This window comes from Sciurus vulgaris, assembly GCF_902686455.1.
Source record: "Sciurus vulgaris genome assembly, chromosome: 3".
NCBI classification, from domain to species: Eukaryota; Metazoa; Chordata; class Mammalia; order Rodentia; family Sciuridae; genus Sciurus; species Sciurus vulgaris.
In genome coordinates this window covers 185,172,126-185,184,020 of record NC_136463.1, presented here as the reverse complement: position 1 = coordinate 185,184,020, position 11,895 = coordinate 185,172,126, and the positions used below count along the sequence as shown (strand labels likewise).

Below are 11,895 nucleotides of genomic sequence, written 5' to 3'. Positions count from 1 at the left end.
CCCGTTTTCTGACCATCATGATCAATTTCTGCTCCCTCCAGAGCTTCGTCTTTGGTATTGTCACATTCTTCAGGGAACAGAAGGTGTGTCTGGGTGGGGACAAGCTGGATTGCTTCTAACTTTGGTCCATTTCCCAGAGAGACCAGTGTTTCTCAGATGCCCAGGAGGAGAGCCCCAGGCAGCCAGCCAGGACGGGGCCCATCTACAAAGCCTTCGCTCCCGCCCTGCTGCAGCTCTGCCACTGGGTAGGGGCCTGCTGAGATCACACATGACACCAAGGGAGCCCCAGAAGCAGCCTCCCCCTCTGCTGGTGCCACTGGCTCTGTCCCCCATATATTGTAATTTCCAAAGTGTGGCCCCCCCAGTGTGGGGGTCTAAGGAGCTTTGCAGTCCACACAAGCAACTCCCCCTGCAGGACACTCTACAGTCACCATGCAGAAAACACACTGGAGACCAAACTCAAGATACCTTCCTTTAACCCTGTGTATCATATGGAGAGAGAAAAAATACTAATCCCTTGACACATGTACACACACACACACACACACACACACACACACATGCATGGATAACACACCCCCTAGTAAAATGTGTTCTATTTCCTACAAGAATATGTGAGGACAACCTTCTGCAGTTTTCTGCATCCCTGCTGCTGTGCCTCAGAGAACTCCCCCCCAGTCTCTTACTTGATCATCGTCCACACCAGCAGTTAATCACCGCTGGACTTACCCTGGGGTCTTGGGGTTTGTTCTAGGTTCTTTCTTTCCCTAAAGTTTGGGAACTATAAACTGCACCTATAAGGAAGACGTATTGTTTGCAGCAAAGTTACGCAAATCGAGTCCTCTGTATTTTTCCAAAGGACAAACAGGAAACTCAGAGGTCCTCTCTGCTTCAAAGACCAAGGAGGTCACCAGTCCCAATGGTTTCTGCCAAACTCTGGTTTCTTGCTGAAGGGGCTGCATATTTAAGGAAGCTGAGACCTCAGATGAGGAGTCTCGCCCGCCAGTACCCTCACCCCCAACTTCTCAGGCAGTGGCAGGGAATAAGGACAGAATGTGTCTGACGTAACTGTGAAGACAATTCAGGTTGCCCCAGCCCATGCCTCATTTCTCAAGCCTCACTGCAGGGCACTGACTCTAACCCTGTTGGGGGTAACTACCCTGCCCCTGGAGCCCAGGCCAGGTGAGAGCCTGCAGGGCCTGGGGTGCATCCTGGGACCAGCCTTCGCCCACTGCTTTGGTTCATTGGTCCTTGTTCTCCCTGGCTTTCAAGCCTCTCCAACAGGAGTAACACCCTACCTGGGACTCTCCTCCACAGCCTGCCTACCTCCGTGGTTTCAAAGTAAGCATTCTTCCTTCCCCGACCTGCTACCTTGGGGGCTCTGTTTAAGTGAAGAGTTCCTGTAAAGGGCTGCGTCTAGTACCCCCGAGGCTTTGCTGGTGATTAGTGAGTGGGCCTCCCTGATAGCACACACTCCACTCTCCCTCTCTTCCTGGGAAAGTCCGTCACTCAGGGTGGTCACCCAGAGGAGCTGTCCTTGGGGCCACCTCCCTCGGATTAGGGTGGTCCTTTATAGACACACCTGTCCTTGGATTTCCAGATGAGCCCAGTTTTTGAGCCGACTTTTACAGTGACCTTTCCTTGGAAATTCCTCCTGGGGCACTTGTTAGGCATGACGGAGGTCGGTCCTATCTTCTCTTCCCATTTGACTTTCTTCTCTCCGTCCCATTCACACCTGATGCCCTGTTCCTGTCTTTGACATCTTTTCTGGGTCACATTTTGTCACGAGAGGAGGGCAATAACCAGGTAAATGGGGACCTTTCTTTGCAGGCATTTCTCGAGGAAGGAGACAGAGTTCCCTCTAAGAGCAATCACTGCTTCTTGTTCCTTCCGCAGAAGTTATAAAGCCCCGACCAGTGCCCTGATGTGGCTGGCTACTGATCCAAACACTCTCTTGCCCACACCACAGGGTTAAAAGGATGTACTCCTGGAAAACTGCGTCCTCTAAAAGACAACACCAGTGCGGGGGTAGCTGGGCCCTGGGTTGAGAGGCTTAAGCCGCCGGGAGAGTTGCTCTCGGTCCTTGGCCGGTCTCACCCTAGACACACCGTCTCCTGGCGAGAGCTGGAAGCTTGGCGGGCCCGCAGCTGGGCTCTGGCCATCCCTCGCTGGCCGATGCTTCTTCCTTCAGCTGGCCCGGGCCGGGCCGGTCAGGACGTGCCCGCCGCCTCCTGGAATAAAGCAGGAAGGATGCGGTGCCCGCACAGCAGCAGACTCCAGCTCCCCGGGAGAGCTGCCATGCTGTGGTCCCCAGGCCAGCGCGCCCTCTCACCCCTCGGTGCCCTCTGCGCGCCTCCCAGGCCGCGGTTCGCGCGGCCCCCGGATTAGCATCTCTGTGAAGTCCCGCAAACAATGCCTGCCGTGCGGGAGATGAAAGCCCGGACCGGGTGGCGGGGGCACGTTTGAAGTCCCCGAAAGGTGGGGCCGCGGGAATTCGAGGGAGCAGATGGTAGGAGCAAACCAGGTGAGAAGCTCCCGGCGGCCCGCACCTCCCTCCCCAGCGCTGAATCTGAGGTTCGCAGAGAGACGTGGCCTCCCAGGACCTGGGCCAGCGGGACGCGAGTGAACGTCAATCCTGTGACACCTTCCACCCTTTGCCGGCGCCTAACTGCCCCTCCCCGCCCCCACCCAGGCCTCGACCCACAGAAGCGCAGCCTTAGGCCTCGCCTGGCTCTCCCTTTCCTCCTGCTGGGAGCGGGCGGGTGGCGAGCGGACGCCTGCGCTTCTCCCTTTGCCCGCAGGGTGCTTCTGGAGCGGTGAGTGCCGGCTCTGAGGCTCCCCGGCGAAGGCGGCGGGCGATCAGCTACCGCGGGGTTCCACAAACCCCCAGTCCCAACTATTAGGGCTGTTCCGAAAAAGAGTTAGAGCCCCCAAACTGCGCCCTCGAATGCCTTGGCCCTCCCTCTGGGAGCCCAGCCCAGCGTGCACGTCCCGGGCGCCAAGAGCGCTCAGTTTGCGCCTGGGCGCGCAGCCGGGCGCCGGCTCCCGGTGTGCAGGATCGCACAGCGGCGCACGTCCCTAGACCAGACCCCACGAGGGCTCATCCCGCGAGCCACATGTGTGTGCCTCTGCTGTTCCTCCGCGCAGGAGTGCGGGGAGCGGCGCAGGTGTGAAGGGTCACATTTCTCGGTCTTCAGGCTGGCGGAGAACACTTTCCGACTCCCCGGAGAAAACTCTGGGGGGGGGGGGGGAAAGCCCCTCCCCTTCACGTTTCTGGTTTGCAGTTGTTTTGTTTCTGCTACTTTGAGGGTGGGGACAAAAAGCAAACTTTCTACATAAGAATGTCGAGGCACACACAGCCCCGCAAAGTGTTTCTTCTTCAGGGCGCTTTAGAAAAACCCCCTGTCCCGCTTTCTGCATGGTCAAGGAGCAGAATAAAGAAACCAAAGACTTTTATTTTATACACCACTTGATCTTTGCTTGGGAAACTCTATTAATTGAATGGGCTTGCCTTTTTTGCCAGTCCCCTTTATCATTATTTATGGGCTTTAAATTGTTTAAAGTTCCCTTGACGTTCAATTTACAAGTTTGGGGACTTTTTTTGTTCCGCCTTTTGTCCTGGAGAAAGACATCGTGTTGGAAGTGCTTTGAAAAGCCAAACATGAGAGGTTGGCAATGAAAGGGAAGCGGGCGAGATCCCTTTTAATTCTGTCCTGTTGGTGAATGGCTCTTTTACATAATTGCAGGAGCTATTTCAAAGCCAGCCAAGGGCTGACTTCACTTAGAACCACATGGAGTCTATTTTGGGCTTTCAGATTTAAAAAAAAAAAAAAAGCTGAATAAAATAGTTTAAAAAGATGAGGCTTCAATGCTTTCTGCTACTTGCAAATTGGTGTGTCTGATGGGGAATTTTACACAAGCACCCCTTTGTAAGTGCGTCTTGGGCTCGGAGGCACTATTCTGGGTTAGCTGGGTGTGAATCCCAATTGCCCTTCCATAAATAAAACCCATCCCAAGTTATTTCCCAACTATTGCCAGGAGCAAGAGCTGGGGCAATGACCGAATGATCAGGCCACTCAAAATCCCCTATAAATAAAAACAACCCGGTTGCCCGAGAAACTAGCCTGTGGTCTTGGTCTGCGGCTGGCGGGAGAACCAGCCGGCAAGGCCCGCAGGTTTCCACGCGTCCACAGAGACCGGGGATGCCCAAACCCGCCGCTGGAAGCGGTGCTCCTCCTCCTGCCTGAGCTTGACAGGCCAACGCAAGTTTGCTGCATGAATATTCATCTACTTGTGCCTTTGGTATTTTACCCTCGGCCTTCATACACCTGCTTGGGAACGCCGACTGGGGCAGCCGGGAACCGTGGAGCCAACTTAATTACCATCATTTCTACTGAACGTCTAAGCCACGTTTTAATACGATCCGGATATTAGCTTGACACCAGCGAAGTAAAGTGCCCTGGATCTGGGCTATCTTCATCTGCGAGGGAGGTTTCAGTGAAAAAAGTTCCCAGAAGTTAACTGGAGTGGAGGACCCAGCTCTCTCTCCCGGCGCGTCCAGCCTTTCTCCTAATTGAAGGGGGGCGGGGCTCTCCTAGCAAAGTTGCAAAGATCTGTGCTGGGTGGTTTTCCCGCGCAGCCTGAGCCGAGCCCAGGAGCGCAGGACTGTTCAGTTTGAGGTAGTTACAAGCTAAGTAGGTAGGAATCCCAAGGAGGGATAAGCCATGTACCTGTCGCTCCCAGCCCATAAATCTCTCCCAGGCACAGAGGGCTCTGAAGGCTTTTTTATCCACAGTCCCCACACTCTGAAGGCTTTGCAGGTAGCTGAGGTGCCCTGAATGAATCTTGTTAATCACGCCGAGACACAAGGATTCTTTTATGACGCGAGCAATCGTTTTTTAAGCAGTTAAGCGTTAGATGAGAAAATATTACTGCCTTGCACTCGAAAAAGCACACTAGTAAATAAAATTCATATTGATGAGAATTATCTGAACTCACTAATAAAAGATTAGTATTATAACCCCTGCAGTCAATACTCTTCACGGCAATTTATGGATGCAAATAATATGCCATCAAATTACTTCAAGTGTAGCTATAATTCAACGGACCTAAATCTTCTTGCTGAACTTTAAGTGTGGAATCATCACCAAAATAATCAGAGGAATCTCTGTCTTTCTGGGACTAATCAGGCGACGGAAGCCCCTAGAACAATATTTTTACCCGAAATAGCCAAGTGGCTGGCAAACCTGCCTAGGTCAGATGACCAACAGCTTACACGGGAACAGCAGTAGCAGGCGGAAAAGGAGATGGGACCCAGCTGCAGCAAGTAAATCAAGGAAACGTTCATTCTTAGAATTCGAAAAACAAGGTAATGGAACCCGAGACTGTTGCTGTAACTATCTCATAATGAGAGGGAATATTTATTATTCTCATGAAGAAATCAGCCTTTTGCCCTGGGCTGCGATCTTTTTTTCTTTTTCTTCTTTTGTGGGAATAGAGAATGAGGGATGGGGCTGAGAGACCCCACAGACACCTCTTCCCGGTGATCCCAGTGGGAATTAATTCCCCCCACACTGCCTGAGCCACCACGGGTCTGGGCGAGGAGTGAGCAGAGCAGCCCAGGCAGCGTCCTAATGAATTCCTCTCGAGCCGCCTGCTGCCGGAGCCATCTATTACTGCGGCCTGGAGTGGGGAAACGCGCTCGAGACGTCTTTGTCCGGGTGACGATGGGGAGGGGGGAGGAGGCTAGGAAGAGGGCGACTGGCAGCCGGGCCAGCGAGTTCTCTCAGCACCCCGGGGCGCCGAGGCCGCACCCTCGGGTCTTATACTTCCTGGGCCTGACGGGTGGGCCGTGGCTCTCTGGCTAGACTCCTGGCTGAGGAAATGGTCTGGGATTAAGACGTCCCCAAGGGGTGGGGGGACTTGGGGTTAGAACAAGAGAAAGAGCAAGAACGAGAAAGAAGAGCTTCAAAGAATCGGGTCGATAAATTCATAAAGATCGATTTATCTTTATCTCCCAATTAAATGTGCTTGTAAGTGATACATAACACACGTCCAACACGGGCCAACTCCCCACCACTAGCTCCATCGGCGTGAGCAGGTTTTTAATGACCGATGTAACAATGCCCTCCTCTCCGCCCCGGCCGGGTGCTGTCGGCAGTTCGGGTAGGACGTCTAGACCCAGGAAGTTGAAACGGAGGCCCTGGAGATGCGTGGAAGCCCCGCGCGCGCTACTGCGCTTTGCACGGTCTGCCCTTGCCACGAAATGATTCCTTTTTAAAACGGAACAGGAGAGCTGAAAAGTTTGTTTTAACATAATGGGGGAGATAAGAACATCCCCAGTCCTCCCTGCCCCCTCAATTCCCAAATTCCGGGGTTTTTACCATTGTCGAGGAAAACAGGGGAAATATCTTGAGGGAACCGGCTTCATCCTGCAGTCGGAAGGGGAATCGCGTGCCCTCGAGTCCTCTCACTGGAAACCGGGCGGCGGCGCCAGGGTGAACGCTCCCTCCGTTCCCAACGTGCTTAATTAGCGCCTATTTACAAAACGCAGCTTTTATTTGAGCAAACATCATAAAGCTTTCATCAGGATAATCTCACGTTATACAATCCGGGGGCATAGCAACTCCCCCTTCCTCCCTCCCCGAGGATGGATCAGATAAAGAACTCGCTTTATTATCATAATTATCGTGGTTGTTATTTTGGTACGCGCTGGCAAAGTGGGTAAATAGGTACGATGATTAAGAATGTCATGAAAAATGAGAAGGGATCTTTCACGGGAGGACCCAGCTCCGAATAGGGTACCAGAGCCTCCCTACCCCGCCGGAGCGTGGGGACGCAGCTAGCAGCCCGGCAGGTTCCCAGCTGCAGGCAGGGCTGACAGCTCCCGGCCCACGCCTGGGGGTGGATCTGCAGGGGCAAGACCCTCCCCCTAACTCCAAGAACCTCGTCCGGACCCCTGGTTCAGCCAGAGCACCAGAGTTAAGGTGAGCCTCAGGCTGACTTGTTCCATTGCAAATATAAAAGAAATAGAACGCTCCCAGCCCATCCGTGGCGCGTGCAAGCACGGAAGCTGCCTTTTGAAGCGGCCTCAGCGAGGCTGCAGGGCCCTAGGGTGTGAGCCTGGGTACCAATGGCCCCACTCAAGTTTGCTCTGCGCGGTCCCGGCGCTAGGGATCAGGCTCTCTGGCTCGCGCGCTCCGACGGTGGCGCCCGCTGCAAGCTCTCCGCCAGCCTGGGTGGAGGGGCGGAGTCAGATTCGCCCCGCCCCATCCCTGCGCAGCCAATGAGGGACGGCGCCTGGCCCCACGTGAGGCGGGATCTGCTGGGCAGCAGGCAAAATGTGAATGAGAAAGAGGAGCGCGATTTAAAGGTGCTGGCGGCGCCCGCCAGAGACAAGTGCGCCGGCTTCCCGCGTTCCCCAGCGGCCCGCGGGAGGCGACAGACTGCGGGACCGACAAACGGACGCACCGACGGCTGCTAGCTGGGCAAAGAGCCGCAGACCCAACGCGCTCGGGGTCCGACCGACAAGCAGCGGGCATCGGCTCCAAAGAACCCGCGGGGCCGGAGCGCCCTCTCCAATTCCGGGCGCACAGCCTCACCCCACGCACCGCCCGCGCCCTCGCCCGCCGGTCATGCAGCGGACCCAGGACTGAGTGGCTGCGGCATCTACTCTCCGGTCCCGCTCGGCGCCTTCCCGGCGCTCCGGGTGGTGCTCCCGTCGTCCGGTGGGCTTCCCGGCGGCGGCGCGGCACGGGGACTTTTCGCCTCTCCCTGGCCTCTCCCCAGCGCGTCTATGAGCGCAGCGTTCCCGCCGTCGCTGATGATGATGCAGCGCCCGCTGGGGAGTAGCACCGCCTTCAGCATAGACTCACTGATCGGCAGCCCGCCGCAGCCCAGCCCCGGCCATTTCGTCTACACCGGCTACCCCATGTTCATGCCCTACCGGCCGGTGGTGTTGCCTCCGCCACCGCCGCCGCCGCCCGCGCTGCCCCAGGCCGCTCTGCAGCCCGCGTTGCCGCCGGCGCACCCTCACCACCAGATCCCCAGCCTGCCCACCGGCTTCTGCTCCAGCCTGGCGCAGGGCATGGCGCTCACCTCTACGCTCATGGCCACGCTGCCCGGTGGCTTCTCCGCGTCGCCCCAGCATCAGGAGGCGGCGGCCGCCCGCAAGTTCGCGCCTCAGCCTCTGCCCGGCGGCGGCAACTTCGACAAGGCGGAGGCGCTGCAAGCCGACACCGAGGACGGCAAAGGCTTCCTGTCCAAGGAGGGCTCGCTGCTCGCCTTCTCCGCGGCCGAGGCAGTGCAGGCGTCGCTTGGTGAGTGAGGCGCGCGCAGCCGGGACGTGGGGGCGCTAGGAGAGGGGGCGGGCCAGCTCCAGCCCCCGGGGGAACCTGGGGGCTACGCCGCGGCCCCGCCCGACCCCTGAGGGAGGAACGGGCGGACTCGGCCCGGCTGCCGCGTAAGGCCACGCAAAAACCATTCAACAAGCAGGATCTCAGGGGAAGGGGCATTTAGCGGGCTCCCCCAAGGCAGCTGCTGCTCAGGGCTGCATATCCGTCTGCGCATTTAGCCCAATCCACCCCGACTCCACGGTGACTTAGGGTCCCGGGTAGGTGAAGCCTTAAGGAGAGGGCAGTGGGCAGTGCGTCTCATCTGAGCATTTGCCCAGGGGCACCGAGACTTATCAAACCCCTTCACTGGGCTGCTGCAGGCCCCGAGACCGGAATTCCTGGGAGACCGTGTGTGTGTGTGTGTGTGTGTGTGTGTGTGTGTGTGTGTGTGTGTGTGTGTGTTGAGCTGTCTGGTGAGAACTTCTCCTAAGGGTACCAAACGTCCCTGTGACCAACGTTATTATCTGTTTCAAAAAAGACAAGGTCTGGCATTTGCACATCCCTCCACCCCAGCTCCAGCTGCGATGAAATTGAGATTCACTAAATTTTCACTGTGCTGGGGGTGGAGGCAGGATGCCTGTGGATCCTCCCCCCTCGCCCAGTCCTCACCTATCCCCGACCCCCCAGGGACAAAGGGGACGCTCTCTTGGGCCTCATGTGCCCTGCTACTTCTCCTTAAGCTGACAGAGGCTGGGAGTGTGCAGGAGGCTGGCGGCCCCTTGAGTGATGGTTCTGGGCAAAGGGCCGTCGCCTGTGCTGTCTCCTCCTCTCCTTTGAGCTTTCTCACGCTCCCCCCTCCTTCCCTACTCCTCAAAGGCCAGGAAATCACAATGTGTTAATGTCATAGAAAGACAATCCGCAAAGGGGGGGGGGGGGGAGCTGCCCCAGTGACGGTGGGAAGGGGAAAGGAAGGCCAGTGTGCGAGATGTAATAAAACGCCGTTTGGTTTTGCTTTCAGTCGGGGCTGTCCGAGGGCAAGGGAAAGACGAGTCGAAGGTGGAAGACGACCCGAAGGGCAAGGAAGAGAGCTTCTCGCTGGAGAGCGATGTGGACTACAGCTCGGATGACAATCTGACTGGCCAGGCGGCTCACAAGGAGGAAGACCCAGGCCACGCGCTGGAGGAGACCCCGCCGAGCGGCAGTGCGGCGGGCAGTACCACGTCTACCGGCAAGAACCGGCGGCGGCGGACTGCCTTCACCAGCGAGCAGCTGCTGGAGCTGGAGAAGGAGTTTCACTGCAAAAAGTACCTCTCCCTGACCGAGCGCTCGCAGATCGCCCACGCCCTCAAACTCAGCGAGGTGCAGGTCAAGATCTGGTTCCAGAACCGCCGAGCAAAGTGGAAACGGGTGAAGGCGGGCAATGCTAACTCCAAGACAGGGGAACCTTCCAGGAACCCCAAGATTGTCGTCCCCATCCCTGTCCATGTCAGCAGGTTCGCCATTAGAAGTCAGCATCAGCAGCTGGAGCAGGCCCGACCCTGAGGGCCCAGCCAGGGCTGGCAGCCTGGAGAAGACCCAGCGCTGGAGGGAACCCATGGTGGACTCCACTATGTGTGAAGCAAAACTCAAAATCGTCCCAGACGTGGACATACCAAGCAAATCGAGATTATATTCATTAAACAGGCTTGAAGGACTGCTTTTGAAGGGGCTACAGCCACACCCGAAGATACACTAAATATTTATTATACTATCCTACTTTGTACATAGATATCTATATAGACTGGATCTCAGCTGCAGTATTTTGAAAGTTATAGGACCAAATCACCTAGTAATATTCTCCATTCACATTCCAGAAGAAACCAAACCCTCTGCTGTAACCTGCCGTGCTTAGCAGCCACCTTTCCATACTTTTCCAAAGGTAAACATGAAACACAAGAACAAACACTGGGGCTTAAACTTATTTTTGTTTCTATCCTGGCTTTTTGAGTTGACCGCAAAGCACAGATTGTTGGGCAGCCTGGAGTTTGCTTTGCTTTGCTTTGCTTTGCTTTGCTTTGCTTTGCTTTGCTTTGCCTGGCTTTCTTTCCTGGGGTTGCATATCCTATCTGAGCCATGTCTGAAGCGCGTCTCCATTGTGTTTAATTTATTTCAATGTAGTTTATTTTCTTATAAGTTATGACATTTAAACAATCTCAGTCTTGTGAATAATAAAAAGGAACAAGGAAAAAAGATCAATCCCTGGGCCTCATAAATGTGTCCAGAATTTGTTCCAGGGGCTCTCTGCAAGGGTGTGGCCGGGCAACTGATCTGGGACAGTACAGGATAAACCCCCCAGGTCCAGCTGTCCTTAGGCCGGCTGGGCATGATTCATGCAGAACCGTACCAGGTCTTGAATTGGTGGGCAAGAGTTCCAATGGGAGTATGAATTTCAGAAAACCTAATTCCACCTCAGATATTTAGCATGTTCGCTTCTGCACAGCCTCATCAATACCTAGGGGGCTGGCAAACTTCAGCCAGAGGAGAACGTGCCTAGAAGAGGGAAAGCTAGTGTGGGTGATGGTGGCTTTGCACAAACTCCGGGCGCTCTAAATCGACTACAGCCAGGGAAGAAACGCGTTTCCTTAAACATCCCGGTCCCGAAAAGCAGCGGTGCTTGCTCGCCAGCAGCGCCGAGGGTCCATAAATCAGGCTTCAGGCGTTATCTTCCGACAGGAGCAGGAACCCAGCAAGCCAAGCCCGGCTTCCCGGCAGCACTCGGCGCGGAGGCGAGGCGGGCTGTGAGCCCCAGCAGGCGGGGAACCTCCCCCTCCGGGCGGGGTCGGAGGGGGCGGGCCTCGACCACCGCCCCACCCTAAGGGCGAGCCGGCCGTCGGCACTACAAAAGGCGAAGAGGAGAGGACCGCGGAGAGTTGGAGATGCGTCCGCCAGGGCCCGAGAGCCGGGCGCCTCCCCGCCTAGGTGGGGCGGCCGGCCCCGAACCCGCTCCTCCCCGCCGGGTGCGGCGCCCCAGCCCCGCCCGCTCCCGGCCCCTTCCGCACTCTAGGCTCTCCGCGGAACCAGCGCCGCCGGACCCGCCCGAGGCTGGGACGGACAGGCCCCGGGTGTCCCGGAAACGTGGAGAGCGCGTGAGGCTGGCCGTGATGCCAGAGCTCTTCCAGCCACCAAACCAGCAGCCCCAGAGCGAGAGAAGCCGGTGGCTTCGGCGACCCAGCCTCCCCAGTGAAGGCAAGGGAGCCGGGGAGCTGGCTGCACAGCAGAGGCGCGGCACGGCACTTGCTGCTTCTCAGCCTGACGCGGCGACATGGGTCAATACTAATATTGACTTAATTAGTACGGCTCACAACCCGTCGCCGGTCGGGGGACCGAGACCTCCGCCCGAACTTCAGGCTCAGGGTGAAAGCCTGGAGCGACCGGGTCACGGTTTCCCGCCGACTTCCGAACATTTCCGGTGGCGGAAAATGGCCCAGGCGTGGGTTTTGACCACAGTAAATCCGAGCGGCCGGTCCTCCGAGGGCCCTGGGCGGCTCTTCGAAGTGTGAACTGCGGCAGCTCCTCGCCTACG

The 11,895-nt window shown here is 56.7% G+C and overlaps 1 protein-coding gene across 1 annotated transcript; it reads left to right on the top strand.

The window, feature by feature from the left end:
- Nucleotides 1-7,340: 7,340 nt before the first annotated feature.
- Nucleotides 7,341-10,566, top strand: GBX2 (gastrulation brain homeobox 2). Its single transcript, XM_079130741.1, has 2 exons — nt 7,341-8,318; nt 9,352-10,566. Exons 1-2 carry the CDS (start codon nt 7,796-7,798, stop codon nt 9,873-9,875), a joined length of 1,047 nt encoding a protein of 348 aa, XP_078986867.1. The 5' UTR covers nt 7,341-7,795; the 3' UTR covers nt 9,876-10,566.
- Nucleotides 10,567-11,895: the final 1,329 nt, after the last annotated feature.